Below are 21,650 nucleotides of genomic sequence, written 5' to 3' on the forward strand. Positions count from 1 at the left end.
AGAGTATAAAATATACTAAAGTATTTCCAATTCTGAAAAAAAAATGGGCGGGTGCTGTGGCTCATGCCTGTAATCCTAGCACTTTGGGAGGCCGAGGCAGGTGGATCACCTGAGGTCAGGAGTTAAAAATACAAAAATTAGCCGGGCATGGTGGCAAGCACCTGTAATCCCAGCTACCCAGGAGGCTGAGGCAGGAGAATCGCTTGAACCAGGGAGACAGAGGTTGCAGTCAGCCAAGATCACTCTATTGCACTCCAGTCTGGGCGATAAGAGCGAAACTCTGTCTCAAAAAAAAAAAAAAAAAGAAGAAAGGATGACTGCATTCTGAACAAGTTCTGATATCTTTTATAATAATAACATTCAAAATTTTAGTTATATATATACTGTAAATTAAAATTAGAAAAATGAGAAAATGTAAATGCAATTCTAATTCATTGTAATTCATTCAAAATTTTTAAAATCCTTTCAAAATTTGTAGCCTAATAAAATTCAAGAAATTGATCTTTTAATTTGGAAACTTCTACTGCATTTAGCTGTTACTCAGTAAGATATATTACTGAAATTATTAGAAGGGAATTATTTTAGCACTTTATTGAGAAAATTCTACTGCATTCCATCACTTACCTGGGTCTTGAACTCTCTCACTGTTAATAATGCTGACAAATAGACATTTACCCAAATGAGTCCTGAAGTGAGTCTGTGTATGAGGGATGAGGCCCCCAATATATACTTACAAGGAAGTAATGCCATTAGCTCATCCCCCTCCAGGCCCATAATTTTAATGTAAACTCTATAAGGATGACAAGCCCTAGCTTTCTGATAATTAGAAATGGAGCCACAAAAGGAAAAAACTAAACTGAATTACTAGAAAACACAATAGGAATAACTGGGTTTTAAATTATTCTGTGTGAGCTCACTTTTCCAGGTAACTTTGGCCTGGTAGATTGTATGGTCTTAGTCTTTGGCAACAAAACCAATACCTCCTAATAACCAAAACATTAAAATAAATAGAAAACAGTGCCAGATTTCCCAATGTATGCCCACCGGTTGAAGTGATTCAGGGTGTCTTCTACATATATTCTCCAGTGGTCTCTAGTTTTTTCACAGTCAGAATTACACCAAAAGCACCTTTGTGGGAATTAGAAAAATGCTACCTCTATCAGACTTCCATATGCAAAGTCCTCAGTCTTGGAGACAACACATCTGTGAGCCAGTGGACTAGACATGGGAGCAAAATACAGGCTGCTTTTCACCACTTCTCTCTACTAACTTGTTTAGGTGCATTTACTAAGAGCAGAATGCCTCCATTTTAAACTCCGTGAGTTTTGAGATAACCTGTCTTCTTCAAGAGATCTTGACTGGGTGTGGTGACTCACACCTGTAATCCCAGCACTTTGGGAGGCTGAGGTGGGTAGATCACCTGAGGTCAGGAGTTCAAGACCAGCCTGGCCAACATAGTGAAACCTATGTTGAACCTAAAAGTTAACCTTTTAGTCTCTACCAAAAATACAAAAATTAGCTGGGTATGGTGGCAGGCGCCTGTAATCCCAGCTACTCGGGAGGCTGAGACAGGAGAATCACTGGAACCCAGGAGGCGGAGGTTACAGTGAGCCGAGCCGAGATCGGGCCACTGCACTCCAGCCTGGGAGACAAGAGTTTCACTCTTGTCTCAAAAAAAGAAACAAATGAACAACAACAAAAAAAGAGATCTTACTTAGATATGATGTATCAAGCAGTTCTTGTGGTGAATTTGGTCAACCCATTCTTCTATCTCCTCTGTGGCTTATGCTCATAGGAGTGTTTTATTTCATACACTAACAGGAAAGTACCCACTTTTCAGCAATCTTTTTCTTTCTGTAAGCCTATGAATCTTAAAACAGAACAACAGTTCAGCCGGTTTATGTTCAGCATGATATGCTGTCATGTGTCATCTTTGATTCTCTAAAAAATTACTCCTCAACTGGGCATGGTGGCTCATTCCTGTAATCCCAGCACTTTGGGAGGCTGAGGCGGGCAGATCACGAAGAGGCAGGAGAATAGCTTGAACTGGGAGGCAGAGGCTGCAGTGAGATGAGATTGTGCCACTGCACTCCAGCCTGGGCAACAGAGCCAGACTCCGTCTCAAAAAATAAATAATAAAAAAAAAGAATAATAATAATAGCTCTTCATTTGACCTCAGTCAGAACTACTCACCTTATAACCTTATATAATTTTTCATTTTCTTTTCTTTTTTTTTTTTGAGATGGAGTTTCGCTCTTGTTATCCAGGCTGGAGTATAGTGGTGTGACCTTGACTCACTGCAAATCCCGCCTACCGAGTTCAAATGGTTCTCCTGCCTCACCCTCTGGAGTAGCTGGGATTACAGGCACCCGCCACCACGCCTGGCTCTGTTTTTGTATTTTTAGTAGAGACAAGGTTTCACCATGTTGGCCAGGCTGGTCTTAAACTCCTGACCTCAGGTGATCCACCTGCCTCAGCCTCCCAAAGTGCTAGGGTTACAGGCATGAGCCACCGCACCTGGCTCACCTTACATACTTTTATTGTCCACAAGTTTTATTCTCATGGCTCTCTCCAACCCAATTTAATATATTATCTTCTGCCATTGATAGGCCTTCCTATGTTAACCCAGTTGGCGTTTTTAGGTATTGATTTGTCCTCTTGAAAGGCCTCTCAAGTTTAATTGAAATTCCTTTCTATTTTTCAAAGAAAAACTGTCATGTAAAAATCCTGTACTAAGAAAATATATTTATTAAAACTAAAACCTTTTAGTTTTAATAACTAAGATCTTAGTTATTAAAGGCTTTAGTTAGTAAACTATATAAGCCTCAGTTATTAAGGCTTTAATGATTAAAACTAATAACTCTTGAAAGCCTTTCACGATCAATTGAAATTTTTTTATTCCTCAAAGAAAAATTGTCATGTAAAAATCCTATATTGAGAAAATATATTTATTAAAACTAAATGTAAAATAAACACATTCCAGAGCAAAAAAAACTGAGAAACTTTGGTGCTAGCCAACCCATCTTACAGAAAATATTGAAGATTCTTAAGGCTAAAATCACCTGACCACAGATAATTTGAATTCACATAAAATGACAAAGAGTATTGGTAAATGTAATTACAAAAGAAAGTATACAAGAACATTACTTTTTCTTTATGATTTTAGTTCATTTCAAACAAACAATTGTATAAAAATATGAATATAGGCTGGGCATGGTGGCTCATGCCTGTAATCCAGCACTTTGGGAGGCCAGCGCCGGCAGATCATGAGGTCAGGAGTTCGAGATCAGCCTGACCAACATGGTGAAACCCCATCTCTACTAAAAATACAAAAATTATCCGGGTGTGGTGGTGCACACCTATAGTTTCAGCTACTCCAGAGGCAGAGGCAGTAGAATCACTTGAACCTGGGAGGCAGAGGTTGCAGTGAGCCGAGATCGTGCCACTGCACTACCAGCCTGGCGACAGAGCGCGACTCCATCTCTAATTCTAATTGTAAGAATTAGAGAAACAACTAAGGGTATAATTCCAAAAATATGTGAAGAAAATTATGAAAGAAATTAGAATGTTACACAATAATTGTTCTCTTAATGCAAAACAAAGCAGGAGTAGAAAAATGTAACAATGCATGAGATATATAGAAAAGAAAATAATATAACAAATATAAGCACAGCTATATAAATAACAACATTACATATAAAAAAGATTAAACAGGACCAGGTGCAGTGGCTCATGCCTATAATCCCAGCACTTTGGGAGGCCAAGGCAGGCGGAACATTTGAGGTCAGGAGTTTGAGAGCAGCCTGGCCAACATGGTGAAACCCCATCTCTACCAATAATACAGAAATTACCTGGGCGTGGTGGTGCATGCCTGTAGTCCCAGTTACTCAGGAGGCTGAGGCACGAGAATCTCTTGAACCCGGGAGGTGGAGTTGCAGTGACCCAAGATCATGCCAATGCACTGCTTCAATGCCATAGAAATAAAAAATACAATTTAAATATTTAACAAATGCAATGTGTGTTCTCTCACCGTAGTGAAAGAAAATTAGAAACTGATGATAGCGATAAATCTGTACAGATACATAGACATTTCTCCTTGAAGGTGAAAAGAAAATTATCCTAAATAAAGTGCTTGTAAAAGTACACCCTCAGGTAAAGCAGGCTTGCTTCTTTGTCAGATTTATCCATGCTTAGTCCAGCCTTAGAGAATTTTTTCTTGGCTCTATTTCTTAATAGGCTCCATGCTGAACTCAGTAATTATAGCTAAGAAACAGTAGCAAAGTTAGAAAGACCACCTTTTGAACTAAATTACGACTTCCTGAAATTTATCTTGAAATCCTTTTGTCCAAAAAAAAAAAAAAAAAAAAAAAAAAAATCTATGTCTGTAAAGGAAATCTCCATTTGTAAGGTGTCTGCAATACATTAAAAATATTTAGTTGAACATTGTGGCTCATGCCTGTAATCCCAGCACTTTAGGAGGCTGAGGAGGGTGGATAACTTGAGGTCAGGAATTTGAGACCAACCTGGCCAACATGGTGAAACCCCATCTCTACTAAAAATACAAAAAAATAAAAAAATTAGCCAGGCGTGGTGGCAGGTGCCTGTAATCCCACCTACTTTGGAGGCCGAGGCAATAGAATTGCTTGAGCCCAGGAGGCGGAGGTTGTAGTGAGCCAAGATCAGGCCATTTCACTCCAGCCTGGGTGACAGAAAAAAAAAAAAAAATTAGTATTGTTTTAAATTTACACAAGTCATACATTTAACATGCTTTTCTGACCATCTTCTCTTAACTAAACTTTTACTTACACTGTAGTTTCCTTGGTTGAAAAAATAATACAACATTTTAGCCTAAATTGTTAGTTCTGTGCTTTAGAAATATGCGTTTTTTGTTTCACCTAAGTTGTCCCATTAGAAACGCAAACTTGTTGCCTAGATAAAAATTGCTTGGAGCAATGAAACAGGCAACTGGAAGTTTGACAGGCTAAATGAGAAAAATAAAAAGTATTTAAAAGCCAGCAGATGAAAATTATTTGGAAAAGCTATAAGATCAGCTTCTATATATTTGTCCTTATGTCTATATGTGTTATGTGTATGTGACCATACTTGGCAAATGAAGGTAGTTTTTAAATTGTTGGTTAAATAGAAATGGCTTTGTAGGCCCGGCACAGTGGCTCACACCTGTAATCCCAGCACTTTGGGAGGCCAAATCACTTGAGGTCAGTAGTTTGAGACAGACCTAGCCAACATGGCAAAACCCCATCTCTACTAAAAACACAAAAATTAGCTGGGTGTGGTGGTGGGTGCCTGTAATCCCAGTGACTTGGGAGGCTGAGGCAGAGAATCACTTGAACCTGGGCGGCAGAGGTTGCAGTGAGCCAAGATCATGCCACTGCACTCCAGCCTGGGCAATAGAGTAAGACTCCATCTCAAGGAAAAAAAAAAAAAAAGTCTTCATAATAATCATTTAAATATAATTCAATACTTCAGCAAATTTTTGGTTTTGACCCTGTGGACTCAGGTGTCAGGATGGGTGGCCATGTTGAGGCTTGGCAACAAGTTCTCAGTGCCTACACTGGCAGCTACCAGACAGAATCAAGCCCAATATGACTCCTTCTTCTCTGTTCCAGCTTTGCCTCCTCGCTCTTCTTTAAGAGGATGGATTTTTCTTCTGCCCTGTGCTCCACACCTGGTATGTAAATTCACGACTTACTCAAAACCTGCCTTTCATAGCTGTCTTGTGTGCTGCATGCTTACTTAAGAGCCAAGATGACTGGGAAATACAATGAGAATAATGCCTGTTTCATAGTTTCAAATCCTTTTCTATAATTTAAAATATTAAAATCATATTATGGTAATTTAATAATAATCATAACATTTCTGAGTCATTTTTGTGTTAAAATACTAAAACATTGGCCAGGCGCGGTGGCTCATGCCTGTAATCCCAGCACTGTGGGAGGCCGACGCAGGCAGATCACAAGATCAGGAGTTTGAGACCAGCCTGGCCACATGACGAAACCCCGTCTCTACTAAAAATACAAAAAAGGTAAAAAGGTAAAAATAACTAGACCTAGCAGACATGCTTAGTATGCCCCCAAGAAGCAACTGTAGATTATGTATGTTACACCATCTCAAAAAAACTAGCAAACAAAACATACAATCCTAAGAAGACAACTGAAACTTTGTGTACATTTCTGCTACATGGTGGGCCAGTTAAACATTTATACAGATATTTTATTATAATTTTTAATGCATGTTTCCTGGTAGTATAAAAGCTTTCTTATGCAAGAAGGCTGATGTCATAACAGAAGCTTAAAGGATATTAGGAAACATGTTTTCTTCATGGGACATTTCTGAAAAAGTCTCCAATGATAAGGATACTTATTTCATTAGAATAGTTGTAAAACGGTTAAATAAGGTATTATAGATCCACTAGTATTGAGCAAAGCTAAGTAAATTGATTGGATTGCTTTTGTAGTTGCAGATTGATGACAATCAGATCCACTTAGAGTGGAAAAAATGTGTTGACCCTTATAAAATAGTCACTGGAAGGCCTATGCCCCTAATAATAGAACCTCATGCATCTTCTGCTACCGAAGTCTAATTATCACTAAATTCAGCAAGGCTTTAATGCATTATGGCCAAGCATATTTTCACCAGGTAAAGAAAGCTAATAGTCTACTGACTGAGGATAGTAAAACCCTTTATACTCTAGAACCCAGAGATTGAGTCTGCTTGCATCTGCACTGCAGCAAGACTTGAGGATCTTGAACCTTGATTTGATAATCTTATAACTCAGAAGGGGCCCTCCAATCTCTTGCAATTGTTAAGGTAAAGCTAACCAGGGAAGATTCTTCTCAAAAGAAGACGGCAACCTTGATGTAAGTAGCTGTTTACACAAGATCAAAAATCAAGACATCTCTGCTATCATGACACTCTTAGTTCACAGATTGATTTTTTTATGGCTCTATAAATAAGAAAAATAAAAAAGGGGTCTCTTGTGTGCACTCATGGGTTATACTTTTATATGTAGAGAATTTTGCACCAAACCTTATATAAGAACAAACTTAGGCCTTGATAGGTAAAAGATGAAGGGCCAATGTAGGTGAGAAATTTTAATGGGACATTTGTTGCCTCATAATACCAGAAACAGAATATTGGTCCACTGCTGTTAACCTACTTCATAAGTTAAAGAGAGCTTGTTCAGAATTGGTTAGGGAGCATTGCCAGGAAGCCATTACTCCCCTGAATGGGCATAATTTTTAGGTCTTTTTTTCCCATGGTTTAGAGTAAATGAGGTGATGGACAGAAATTTATCCCCCATAATTGGTTCTATAGCAGATTCTACCATAAAGGCTATGGTTGGTTACACGATAGACTTTAAACTTTCTTGTTAAAGTTGTGTTAAATAATGAATTTCTCTGGATTGCTTACTGGATAAACAAGGAAGTATCTGTGCAGTTGCTAATACTTGTATTTGCACTAGAGAAATACATTGGATATTACAGAGATTCAGTTACAGGAGATTAATGAACAGGATGCTTGGTTGAAATGAATAGATGTTTATCTAGCTAATTATTTGATTTATTTAATTTTAGTTGGTTTATTCATGGGGACCCTGGCTAAAAAGCATACTTCAGTCTCTTGGTATTACCCTCCTGATGTCAAAATAGTAGTCTCCCTACCGCACTGTATTTTCTCAAAAGTTATAAATGTTTGCATGCAGTCATCTCGAGAATGTCAAATGGTTTCTCATTAACTGGAATAACAAAAACTCAAAGACATATGTGACCATGAGGACACCATAACCTATAACATAACAGATAAGGACAAAAACCCAAAACAATGGAAACTAAGTGGCACTAAGGCCCTGAGTTTTGGTCACAATCTGACCTACATGAGAACTTAACCAAATGGAAAGAATTTTTAAAACAAAATTATCGGAGGCCACTATTCCTGACTGAGCGTGTGCACTAGGCCCAAACAGACCAAACCAAACCAAAACGGAGTCCCTCATGCTAAATGTCACATAAACTGAAAATTTAAGGAAAGAGGTAGATCCTTAAGATCTATAGGCCAGGTTTTGTTTTTCTTGTGTAAACAGTAGATTTCCACACATGGAGGTCCTCTTACTGTAAGCCTTTAAAAAATATAATAACCTGAAGCCCTTATTTCCACTTTACAAAACCCACAGTTCTCTTACTTCACAGTGGGATTTGAAACTAAATAAGTACATTTTTAATGGTGATAGATTGATATCAATGTCTAAAGTTTTGGTCTACATCTGAAAATTGAGAAGGTAACCAAAAGGGAGAAATTGTTACATTAAAATAGCCTAAACCTGCCCCCTTTCCTTTATAAGTTTGGTCAATAGGTGTTTTTCAAGATAGTAAACTGAAACCTAACTAGATATATAAGTAGACTGTAACACATTCTTGTACTAACCACTCTGTTTTTGCCAATAAAAAAGTTAACTGTTCAAACAATGTTCAAATAAGGCAAATCCCAAGCTGTAATCCATCTGGCTGTTTCAGTACCTCACTTTCATTTTCTCTGTGTCATTTTGCTTTTTCTGTCCATAAATCTTTTTCCACCAGGTGGCTGTGCTGGAGTCTTTCTGAGCCTACTTCTGGATCCACAGGCTGCCTGATTTGCAAATTATTTTTTGCTCAATGAAACTCTGATTGGTTTTAAAGTTGGTTGTTTTTAAGTTTTCAAATTTTTTACAATAAAAAACTAATGTGTTGGGCTTTGATTTTCTAAACTCATCCCTCAATGATTTTCCTGAATTATTCTGCATTCTTTCAAAATGCTTCTGCAATTTCTTTCTTTTTTTTTTTTTTTTTTTTAACTTTCGAGATAGGGTCTCACTGTATCACCCAGACTCGAGTGCAGTGGTGTAACCAATTATGGCTCACTGCAGCCTTGATCTTCCATGCTTAAGCAATCCTCCTCCCTCAGCTCCCCGAGTGATTGGGACTACAGGCATGCACCATTATGCCCAGCTAATTTTTTAGCTTTTTTCATGAAGACAGGATCTTACTATGTTGCCCATGCTGCACTTGAACTCCTGAGCTCAAGTGATTCTCCCACCTCAGCCTTCCAAAGTGCTAAAATTACAGACATGAGCCACTGAGTGCATCTGCAGTTCTTGAGAGGAGTATTACCAATAATTAAACAGTACTATATGGTCACAAATTTGAAAGGAATCTGGCATCTCTTCTAGAAGTGTCACTCGCCAGGATTTCAAGCATCTAAGGCAGTTACTTTAGTAGTGTTATTTATGGAGGTGCATGGGCTTTGGGGTCAGACAGAGTTGATCCTGAATCTCAGCCCAGCCACTTAGTAGCTGTGGGTCTTTGGACAAGTTTCTTGATGTGCAAGAGTTCTATAAACCACATATGCAAAAAATAAGGCAGAATGATACTGATTGCAAAAATGGTAGCAATTTTTTATCCCTTCTATATCCATGCCCATTGCCAGGGACTTTTACAGCTGTTCCCATTGAGATCCAGAATCTGTTTTCTGAAACCCAGATCTGGCTGGCCTTATTTGCTCAAGGCAGTAAAAACATGTGAACATGACAGTGTGCTAGTTTGGGGACTAGCAGTCTTGAATGCTTCTGTTTCTCTTTCACAGTGCTGCCATCTCCATGCAAAAAAGCCCATGCTAGGCAGCTGGAGGATAACATACCATGGGGAGGAGAAGCAAGGTGTCCCTGTTGGCAGCTCCAGAAGCAGAAGCTCACATCCAGAAGCACAGCTGCCTAGTTAACAAGCAGCTGATAACACATGTCTGAAGGAGCTCAGCTGAGATCAGAAGAATTGCTCCACTGAGCCCAGCTTAAATGACTGACCATTTCAATTGTGAGCTAAGAAGCCTTGGCTGGGCTGGGCACGGTGGCTCATGCCTGTAATCCCAGCACTTTGGGAGGTTGGGGTGGGTGGATCACCTGAGGTTGGGAGTTTGAGACCAGCCTGACCTACAAGAAGAAACCCTGACTCTACTAAAAATACAAAATTAGCCGAGCGTGGTGGTGCATACCTGTAATCTCAGCTACTTGGGAGGCTGAGGCAGGAGAATCGCTTGAACCCAGGAGGCGGAGGTTGCTGTGAGCTGAGATTGTGCCATTGCACTCTAGCCTGGGCAACAAGAGTGAAACTTCATATTTAAAAAAAAAAAAAAAAGTCTTGGTTGGTTTGTTATGCTGTAATACCTAACTAATACGTGCACCCAGTGCAGTTAGGATGCCAGGATTTAATGGCAGGTTGATTACTGGTTGTTATAGTTACCTTCCAACAGTTAGCACCCTAAGAGTACTGATTTTTTTTTTGTTTTGTTTTCTGCTTTAAAGTTGGATATTTTGTAAGAGCAATATTGAGTAATGCAGAAAAATATGTAGGCATGTTTGCATGTGATTGGTACTTGTACTCACATAATCCCCACACCACAGGAGAAAACAGATAAACACACCCTGGCCACTAGGGCCAGGCCAAATAGCAAGAGAAGTTTACCTTTAATCTATTTTCTCTATATCTAAACACTGGAAGTGATGACTGTGGAGAGATCGAAGACATAGAGTTTTAATCTCCTGTGGCCCCATCATCTTTTGTTTACTGTCTGATCTCTGGAAGAAAGGTGGGCAACAGGTGGCCAGCAGTGGTGTACCTGTGGTTATTTTATTCCTGCTGCCCTCTGCTCTTTCTGTGGTGACTATCTGTTCCATCCTCAAAACTGAAGAAGGATATTGGTAAAGAGAGGCTGTCCCTTCACTTCTGGCAGAAAAGGGATGTTCAGGCCCTCCTGATGTCAGGACTGCACTTCAATGTGGCAGCTATTGGCCATGTGTGGCTACTGGCTGCCTGGAATGTGGCTGGTCTGAACTGAAGTGTGCTAGAAAGGTAAAATACAGAGTTAATTTCAAAGATTCAGTTCCAAATAAATATATATACTTTATTAATAGTTACATATCACGCATATATTAAAATGATAAGGTTTTAGATATATTGGGTTAAATTGTTACAATCAATTCCACCTGTTTCTTATTTCTTTTTAAAGTTTGGCTCCTAAAAAATGTAGAATTCATGTGTCGCCCACATTTTATTTCAGAGGATTGCCTTCTTTTTAAAATTTCAGGCTGCCTGCTTAAAAAACCAGAAGCCAGCTGGGCGCTGTGGCTCACGCTTATAATCCCAGCACTTTGGGAGTCCAAGGTGGGTGGATCACGAGGCCAAGAGATCAAGACCATCCTGGCCAACATGGTGAAACCCCGTTTCTACTAAAAATACAAAAATTAGCTGGGTGTGGTGGTGCGTGCCTGTAGTCTCAGCTCCTTGGGAGGCTGAGGCAGGAGAATCGCTTGAACCCAGGAGGCAGAGGTTGCAGTGAGCTGAGATCGCGCCACTGCACTCCAGCCTGGCGACAGAGCTAGACTCCGTCTCAAAAAACAAAAAACAAAAACAAAACAAGAAAACCAGAAGCCAGGAAGGTCATAAAATCTGAAAATTTTGAATAATTGGTATTATATTCTTTGCATTTGTGAATACCCATATAATATATTATTTATAAATGCATATGGCCTTATTCACAAGGTTAAATGAAAATACCCTCTAGGGTGGGCCTGACTCAGCTCAGGGAGGAAGCCCTGTCTGAAAAGGCTGCAGCTTAGGCTGTCACTCTTCCTTCACCCCAGTATCTGATCACATCTCATGTCACTCAGGGCCTGAAGGGGCGGGGCCTTAAACGTTACCCAATCAGGAACGCTGGGCTGGGAACCGTCCAATCAGGCACGCAGCTGGAGCGGACAGCACAGCTTCCGGGATTTGGCGGGGCCTTTGTCTCTTGCTGCAGCCGGCGTACCACGTCTCCTCTTCACTGCTCTGTCTCCTCTGCGTCCAGGGTCACCGATGTGACCCTGTTACCAGCAAGAACTTGGAGCTTCACAACTAAGACGCCAGGATCCCCTGGAAGCCTAGAAATGGTGAGCCTGCTGGGTCCGACATCCCGAGAGAGGGGGAGGGTCTGGTTGGAACCGGTTGGAAGTGGCTGTGGCGGGCCTCGGGCCTCCCCTCAGTCTGCTACGAAATCGGCGGCCCGAGTTCTCCTTGGCGCAGCTCGGCCCTCAGTCTCCTTCAGCCATAAGATGGCGGCTGGGCTGACAGCCGGGACTCCGGGCGTCCTGTCTCCTCCCTGCGCAGTGACTGTGCTTTGGCCTGGAGCCCTCTGTGGGCAGCTCTGCATCCGCAGAACCGCATCTCTCGCCGAGTGTTCAGGGACGACGGGAGAATCGTCAGAGGAGAATCCTGACTCGGGGTGCGGGGTTTATGAATGGGAAGAGCTTTGGTCTGTGCGGTTCCCAGGTCCTCTTTTTTCCTATTAAAAATTTATGGGAGTGAAGGTATTTTTATTAAAGAATTTAATCAAAGAGCGGTTCCGGATATTTAGAGCGTGTTCTGAGAGGGTGGTTACTGAGTCTCCTTCTCTTGCCCAGGCTGGAGTGCAGTGGCGTGGTCTCGGCTCACTGCAACCTCTGCCTTCCGGATTCAAGTGATTCTCCTGCCTCAGCCTCACAAGTAGCTGGAATTACAGGCACGCACAACCACGTCCGGCTAGTTTTTTGTATTTTAGTAGAGACTGGGTTTCACTGTGTTGCCCAGGCTGGTCTCGAACTCTTGAGCTCAGGCAGTCCACCTGCCTTGGCATCCCAAAGTGCTAGGATTATGGGCGTGAGACACCACGCCTGCTGACAAATCAGTTTTCTTATCAGCACTGCCACTTCCTGGGTTTGTCATCTTGAAAATATTTTTTTTTACTTATTTTGACTTTCATTTTATTAGGGCTTGAAAGGTAAGACACATTTACAAAGGGCATAAAAGAGGTGAGTTTCAGGAAAAAAATTAATATCTAATCACATATTCCATTTGTTAAAAATTCTTTGACCTTTTTCTTTTTTCCCAGAATGAATTTAGGAATTTTCTCACTTGTTGTTGTTGTTGTTTGAGACAGACTGTCGCTCTGTCACCCAGGCTGGAGTGCAGTGATGTGATCTCGGCTCACTGCGACCTTTGCCTCGCGGGTTCAAGCGATTCTGCTGCCTTAGCCTCCTGAGTAGCTGAGATTACAGGTGCATGCCACCATGCCCGTGTAATTTTTGTATTTTTGGTAGAGACGGGGTTTCACCATGTTGGTCAGGTTGGTCTTGAACTGCTGACCTCGTGATCTGCCCACTTTGGCTTCCCAAAGTGCTGGGATTACAGGTGTGAGCCACCACGCCTAGCCCACTTTGTTTTTTATGGCTAGGTAATTACAAACACAATTCTAAGGCTTAGCTTTTAGAATGCTACCAAGGAAAAGAATAGGGATAATCTCTCTTCCATTTTGGCTGTAGAAAATGAATACATTTCCACAAGAAAATGTGGTAGATAATTGGTGAGTTACATAGGTTCACTTTGCAGAGTAAATTTGTTACAGTGAATATGTCCGTTCTATACCATGTAATCTTGATTTCTGAGTTGCACGCTAAATTTTATGAGATTAAACTTGGTACCTACTAAAAGTGTTCCCATATGACTACATGATTTTTAATGGAAATAATAAAATAATCTGTTGTCTGAAGGTAATAGATACTTTTGCTTTTCTTATTGAGGTGTGAAATGTAAGCACTTTAAAATTTCCTTCACTCATATTTATACTGTGTTTGAGTAATTTTGCTGGATTTTTCAGACACTTAGTTTCAGAAACCAAGAGAGTGACTCTAACATTGAAATTAAAGCTTCAGCCCAGTGACTCCAAGCTATGGCTGTTACTGAGCCAGCAAAAGGAGGTTATTAAAGGCCCAGTTAGGTTCTTTTTGGGGAGCCTCCCCTGCAGATGTCCCAGCCTGCTCACCCCAGCCATGGAAGAAGCCTTTATACTGAGAGAAGCTACAGAGACCTGGAAAGCTGGGGACCCACAGGCAGATGCAGTTAACATTAAGATGGAAGGGGATTGGGAGGGTCTTACTGAAGATAAAGCTGTCATTGTTTAGAGGCAGTTTCTAGAGGCACTGTATTTTGAGACAGTTACTTTTTTTTTTTTTTTTCCCTTTTTTTTTTTTTTGAGATGGAATCTTGCTCTGTCGCCAGGCTGGAGTGCAATGGTGCAATTTAGACTCACTGCAGCCTCTGCATCCCGGATTCAAGTGATTCTCCTCCATCAGCCTCCTGAGTAGCTGGGACTACAGGCAGGTGCCACCATACCCAGCTAATTTTTGTATTTTTAGTAGAGACGGGATTTCACCATGTTGTTCAAGATGGTGTCCATCTCTTGACCTCCTGATCCACCCACCTCGGCCTCCCAAAGTGTTGGGATTACAGGCATGCGTGCCCAGCCTGGCAGTTACTTTCTGAAATAAAACAAAGTTAGAATTATGTAAAAACATTTGGATTCCAAAGGAGTATTGCAGCAGGAGGAAGTACCAACTATAAGATCTTTCAGGACTGCAAAGTTTAGGCAGACAAGGGCTTTCATAGGGAAGAGCAAACAAGATTACAAAGAAGGTGGGCGGGGAACTGCAAATAGAGGGAATCAAACTTTAGGCCTGGCATGGTGGTTCACACCTGTAATCCCAGCACTTTGGAAGACAAAACTCAGCTGGGTGTGGTGGTGGGCGACTATAATCCCAGTTACTTAGGAGGCTGAGGCAGGAGAATCCCTTGAACCCGGGAGATGTAGGTTTCAGGGAACTGAGCGTCACTGCACTCCAGCCTGGATGACAGAGCAAGACTCTCTCAAAAAAAAAAAAAAAAAATCAGGTTTTAGATGAGAGAATGTTTTACCCTGAAGTCAGTGTGTTCTTAGGAGGGACATAAAGTGGGGTTGTATGTTGGCTCAGACTGAAGGTAGCTCAAAGTGCAGGTGTTGGTGGGAAGGAGATAAGTAAAGTTTGATTAAGAAGTATATTTGGCCAGGCATGGTGGCTCACGCCTGTAATCCCAGCACTTTGGGAGGCTGAGGCGGGCGGGTCACGAGGTCAGCAGATCGAGACCATCCTGGCTAACATGGTGAAACCCCATCTCTACTAAAAATACAAAAAATTAGCCAGGTGTGGTGGCGGGCACCTGTGGTCCCAGCTACTCAGGAGGCTGAGGCAGGAGAATGGTGTGAACCTGGGAGGTGGAGCTTGCGGTGAGCTGAGATGGCGCCACTGCACTCCAGCTTGGGTGACAGAGCAAGACTCTGTCTCACAAAAAAAAAAAAAAGTATTTTGACCACTGAAGCCAAATTCAGCTGATTTTTTTAATGAGAAAAATAAAATGTCCAGTCTTTATCTGGCTATGTGGTATGTAAGAAAAGAGTGTACCATCTAAGTCATAATGGTAAGGGTGGTTCTTTCCATGAACTGTGCCTGGAGAATACAAAGGATGGAGAATTTTATTAATCACAGCTGTTTACCATGATTATCTATGTGCTTCATTTTTCCCTACATCTTTTTTCTGTCCTATACATTTTTTCCATTTGACTTTTCCCAGGTTGTATTGTTTATAATAAACTGGTCAACATAACTACAGTGTTTTGCTGAGTTCTGTGAGCAGCTCTATCAAATTATTGAACTGGAGGGAGGTTATGGGAGTCCTCAGTTTTTAAGCAGTAGCTAAGAAGAATAGATGGACCCATGAGGTTTGTGACTGACATCTGCAGTGAGGACAATGTTGTGGAACTGAGCCCTGAATCAGGGTCTGTGCTGACTCTGGATAGTGTCAGAATTCAAATGTTAGAAAATGAGTTGGTGTTGGAGAATTGCTTGGTGTTCACCAATCTGTAGATTTGGGGACAGAAGAAAGATATCACAGAGGCCTGACCTGGAATGAAACTCTGGGTGTTTGGGAATGGGAGGCTCTGCTCTCCTGTACACAGGCTGTCACACTGCCCATTGTCCTAGAATTCCAGGTCTCCTGCTATGGTGAGAGAGGACTGAAAACTTAGAGGAAAGAAGCTCTGATAACAGACATCCTTTCCCCACAGCTGCCATCGCATGATTCCCACCCACTCACAAACATACTCACTAGACATTGATGTGCACACACTCCTCCCAGGACTAGGCACCACCCTCAGGAGTTTCACCGCAGCATTTTTGAACCTGTTTCTTGCCCACAAAATTGTCTACAGTGTCCTGGCATACCCCCATCTCCAGACACTGAATCTGCAGCAGCAACCTGCTTTTTCCCCCAACCTAGGGTTCTGCATTCTGCACCGCCTGTTCATAATCTCATCTGCCTGCATGGACACAAATAAATCAGAGGACAGCCCCACCTGGCCACTATCTGTAGCACAAACCAGTCCTTCCACCTACATTGCATTCTCCCCCATCCATGGATCTTTTCTCTTTTAACTTTTATTTTTGGTTCGGGGGTACACATGCGGGATTGTTCTATAGGCAAAATTGTGTTGTGGGTGTTTGGTGTAGATTATTTTGTCTCTGAGGTACTAAGCGTAGAACCAAATGGGTATTTTTTTCCTGATCCTCTTTGTCCTCCCACCCTCTACCCTCAACTAGGCCTCAGTGTTGTCTGTTGTTCCTCTTATTGTCTCCATGTGTTACTATTTAGCTCTTACTTATAAATGATAGCATGCATTTGGTTTTCTGTTTCTGCATTAGTTTTCTGAGGATAATGGTCTCCAGCTCCATCCATGTTGCTGCAAAGAAAATGATCTTGTTCTTGTTTTATGGCCATACAATATTCCATTATTTTTATGTACCATATTTTGTTTTTATTAAATCTTTGTTTTATTTATTTCTGAAGACAGGGTCTTGCTCTGTCGCCCAGGCTGGAGTGCAGTGGCGTGATCTTGGCTCACTGCAGCCTCAATCTCAATCTCCCGGGCTCAAGCAATTCTCCTACCTCCGTCCCCCAAGTAGCTGGGACTACAGCATGCACCACCACTCCTGGCTAATTTTTCTTTTTGTATTTTTTGTAGGGATGGGGTTTTGCCATGTTTCCCAGGCTGGTCTCCAACTCCTGAGCTCACGCAATCCACCTGCCTCACCCTGCCAAAGTGCTGGATTACAGGCGTGAACCACTGTGCCCAACCATAATGTATTTTCTTTAGCCTACCATTGAGGGTATTTAGGTTAATTCCATGTCTTTGGTACTATGAATAGTGCTTCAGTGAACATGCATGTGCATGGGTCTTTATGATAGAATAATTTATATTCTTTGGGTATATACCTAAATAGGAGGTGGGTCAAATGGTAATTCTGTTTTGGGTATATACCTAAATAGGAGGTGGGTCAAATGGTAATAGGTTTGTAAGGAATTGTCACACTGCTTTTCACAATGGTTGAACTAATTTACATTCCCACCAGCAGAGTATAAGCATTCTCTTTACCCTGCAGCTTTGCCAGCACATCTATTATTTTTTGACTTTTTTAGTAATTGCCATTCTTACTGGTGTGAGATGGTATCTCATTGTGGTGTTTTTTTGTTTGTTTGTTTGTTTGCATTTCTCTGATGATTAGTGATGAGCAATTTTTAAATATGCTTGTTAGCCACATGTATGCTTTCTGTTTTTTCTTTTTTTTTTGAGATGGAGTCTCGCTCTGTCACCCAGGCTGGAGTGCAGTGGCACGATCTCAGCTCACTGCAACCTCTACCTCCTGGGTTCAAGCAGTTCTCCTCCCTCAGCCTCCCAAGTAGCTGGGATTACAGGCACGCCCCACCACGCTCGACTAATTTTTGTATTTTTTTTGGTAGAGACGGGGTTTCACCATGTTGGCCAGGGTGGTCTTGAACTCCTAACCTTGTGATCTGCCCGCCTCAGCCTCCCAAAGTGCTAGGATTACAGGCATGAGGCACCGCACCCACCTGCTTTCTCTTGAAAAGCATGTGTTTATGTCCTTTGCCTACTTTTTAATAAGGTGTTTTTTTTTTTTTTTTCTTGTAAACTTGCTTAAGTTCCTTATGGATTCTGGATATTAGATCTTTGTCAGAAGCATAGTTTGCAAATATTTTTCTTTATTCTCTAGGTTGTCTGTTTACTCTGTTGATAGTTTCTTGTGGTTTTGGTTTTTGTTTTCTGTGAACATGCTCTTTAGTTTAATTTGGTCCCATTTATCGATTTTTGGTTTTGTGGCGATTGCTTTTGGTATCTTCTTCATAATATCGTTGGCCGTTTCTATGTCTAGAATTGTATTTCCTAGGTTATCTTCCAGGGTATTTTATAATTTTAAGTTTTACATTTAAGTCCTTAATTTATCTTATGTTTATTTTTGGATATAGTGTAAGCAGGGAGTCGAGTTTTAATCTTTTACATAGTGCTAGCTAGTTATTACAACAACATTTATTAAATAGGGAATCTCCCCTACATTTCTCTTGTCAGCTTTGTCAAAAATAAGATGATTGTAGGTGTGCCATATTGTTTCTGGGCTCTCTATTCTGTTGCATTGGTCTCTGAGCCTGTTGTGCTGGTATTGTGTTGCTGTGGTTACTGTAGCCCTATAGTATAGTTTGAAGTCCGGTAATGTTATGCCTCCAGCTTTGTTCTTTTTGCTTAGGGTTGCCTTTGCTATTTGGGCTCTTTTTTGGTTCTGTATAAATTAAAAACAATTTTTTTCAGTTCTCAAGAATGTTGTTGGTAGTTTGATAGAGCATTTGATTTGTAAATTTCTTTGGGCAGTTTGGCAATTTTAATGATATTTTTTCCTTTCTATTTTTTTGAGATGGAGTTTCACTCTTGTTCCCCAGGCTGGAATGCAGTGGCATGATCTTGGCTCACTGCAGCCTCTGCCTCCCAGGTTCAAGTGACTTTCCTGCCTCAGCCTCCAAGGTAGCTAGGATTACAGGTGCATGCTGCCATGCCTGGCTAATTTTTTGTAGTTTTAGTAGAGATGGGGTTTCACCATGTGTCTGTGAGGTGTTGTAGTCTCCCAGTATTACTGTGTCAGAGTCTTAAGTCTTTTCTTAGGTCTCTAAGAACTTGCTTTATTCATCTGCACTCATGAATTTTTATAACACCTTTCTCTCTTCCGCTGTTTTCCCCCATAAACATTCTTTCAAGTGCATACAGTATGCCCAAGACTACTCCTTAGATTCCTAAAGCCAATGTCTACTGAAAATCAGATGTTGAAGAGATTAAGAAAATGTCCAGAGACCTGGCTGTTGTAGGAGAAAATATAAATTAGAAAGAAGAGGCCTAATTCTTCTACCTGAAAATGAAAGAAAGTATTTTGCTCATCTCTTTTCTTAAAAGCATTTAAATGTGCTTTTTTTTGTTTTTTTGAAATATATGTAAATTATATTAATAGCCAAATAAGCTTTTTGTTACTCTTTTTGACTCAAAATTGTCTTTATCTAGGATCTCGAATTCATTGCTTTGTTTTTGCTTTGGCAAATGTTTATTTTTTTCACTTTTAGTGTTTTAAAGTAGACACAGGGCCAGGCACAGTGGCTTATGCCTGTAATCCCAGCCCTTTGGGAGGCCGAGGTGGGAGGAATCAAGGGGTCAGGAGTTCGAGACCAGCCTGACCAACATGGTGAAACCCTATCTCTACTAAAAATACAAAAATTAGACGGGTGAGGTGGCGCATTCCTGTAATCTCGACTACTCAGGAGGCTGAGGCAGAAGAATCGCTTGAACCCGGGAGGCGGAGGTTGCTGTGAGCTGAGATCCTTCCACTGCACTCCAGCCTGGGTGACAGAGCGAGACTCTGTCTCAAAAAAAAAAAAAAAAGTAGACACAGACTTGTTTAGGTTTAAGTTCATTTTAAGATTACAGAAAAGTTGAGCACAAAGATGGCATTAAATTCAGCAATACAGAATGATAAAGACTAAAAGATAGTGAGTAATTTTGACAAAAAACTGATTTTCCAAGGTAATTATCTAATATTTTCAGGCTAAAGTACTTACACTGCAGAAGCACGGTTCAGTGTATGAATAGTGGAGTCTGTAGTTGTATTTTGCTTTCTATTTATTACTTCAGAACAATTAGCATAGTTATGCATAATGTTTGTAGATAAATGTATTCATGTAAATTAAACAGTATTTTCTACATAGTATGAATTTAAGGCCACAGTATTTACTTGAAATGAATCCCTTGTTAATATTGTTGTTTATACTTTTTTTTTTCTTTTGAGATGGAGTGTCACCCAGGCTGGAGTGCTGTGGTAAGATCTTGGCTCACTGCAACCTCTGCCTCCTGGGTTCAAGTGATTCTCCTGCCTCAGCCTCCTTAGTAGCTGGGATTACAGGCACCCACCACCATGCCTGGCTAATTTTTATATTTTTAGTAGAAATGGGGTTTTGCCATGTTGGCCAGGCTAGTCTCGAACTCCTGACCTTAGGTGACCTACCTGCCTCGGCCTCCCAAAGTGCTGAAATTACAGGCGTGAGCCACCACACCCAGCCTGTTATTTATACTTTTAAAATATAAAGTGTTTTAATTGAATTATGTTTACAGACAATTTTTAAAAATTCTACATACCTTATGACTAGTACATTAAAATATTTATACTTATTTACATCTGATATCCAAAGAAAATCCACTACCAAATTGTTACAGTAGGTACAAGCATGACAGACTTATTAATTTCTCCCATAGGGATAATTATAGATGAGCATGGTTTTAGTGTTTTCCATTTCAGTAAATTGGAGTGCTGCTGTTATAGGACAAATAAAGGTGATGTGGCCACCCAAAAAACATAATAGCTCTTTAGTTAGCCATGTTGCAAGCTCAGATATATTTTACTATATGAACTAAATCAGATTCTTTTTTTTTTCTTACAGATCACTTTGCATTACTGAACTTTTTCAAATTACAGAATTCAACTCCAAAATAAATAAATGCCTATTAAATTGTTATTCACTTGCATTTTTCTCTCCTAAAATTTTAACATAGCAAAGCATCTTAAAGACGTGTGAATAGGTTCAGTGCACTCTCAGTGGCTCACAATCATGAGGCAAATACCACATTTATCCACAAAAATATAAGATAAACAGATCAATATTTTAAAATATTGCTGACATAAAAGAAAAAAAAATAAACTACTATACTTTTACCACAATTATTTTGGTAGATGATAGTAGAACATTGTTTAAAATAATGCTCCTATACAGAACACATGCTGTGCTTGGTATACTTGGCACATTAGCAGTTGGTAACTGCTCAGCTTCCATCTGCAGGTTCTCTAGCAGGACCCTTATTCAGGCCCACTTTCAAACCCTGAGCTCTGATCTGTCTGTCTCCACAGGGACTATTCTGGTAGGAGTCTGACCCTTCTTCCTCCACCTACTCTTAAGACTTCAGTATTCCCCCAGATTCACACTTGCTGCCATCTCCATTTTCAGCAAAAATGCCTGGCACAAAACCCACAAAGCTGAGCATCTCCTTCATAGTTGTTACCCCAGATGTTGTCTCTTCACTGACTAAATTATGACTATTATTAGATACAGAGAATGGGTCTATCCACAAAAATAATTCTCCCTACTTTATAGTCGCATCTCCTTCAATGCAAAAATACAGCTTAGTGATGCCTGTTTTATAACTTTAAAACATTCATTGAGTTTAGGCAGAATATATACTGCTCTGAAGTTCCTTAAAATCTCTTCTTATTGTTTGTTTTTAAAATCATAAAAGTACAAAAACTGTAAACATTCTACTAAACATATCAGTAGAAACCC

At 40.5% G+C, this 21,650-nt stretch overlaps 1 protein-coding gene across 3 annotated transcripts in view; it reads left to right on the forward strand.

Moving 5' to 3' along the window:
- The first annotated feature begins 11,783 nt into the window (after positions 1-11,783).
- The window catches only part of ZNF92 (zinc finger protein 92), a 30,384-nt gene continuing 20,517 nt past the window's right edge, over positions 11,784-21,650 (forward strand). Inside the window, exon 1 of one of the 3 annotated variants that reach the window (XM_010377754.2) lies at positions 11,784-11,977. In XM_010377754.2, the coding sequence (XP_010376056.1) occupies positions 11,975-11,977 (3 nt within the window). In that variant the 5' untranslated portion in view covers positions 11,784-11,974. The remainder of the gene's footprint in view (positions 11,978-21,650) is intronic. The other 2 variants (XM_010377756.2, XM_010377755.2) reach the window with 2 other exon arrangements.

This window comes from Rhinopithecus roxellana, chromosome 6 (assembly GCF_007565055.1).
Source record: "Rhinopithecus roxellana isolate Shanxi Qingling chromosome 6, ASM756505v1, whole genome shotgun sequence".
NCBI lineage: Eukaryota > Metazoa > Chordata > Mammalia > Primates > Cercopithecidae > Rhinopithecus > Rhinopithecus roxellana.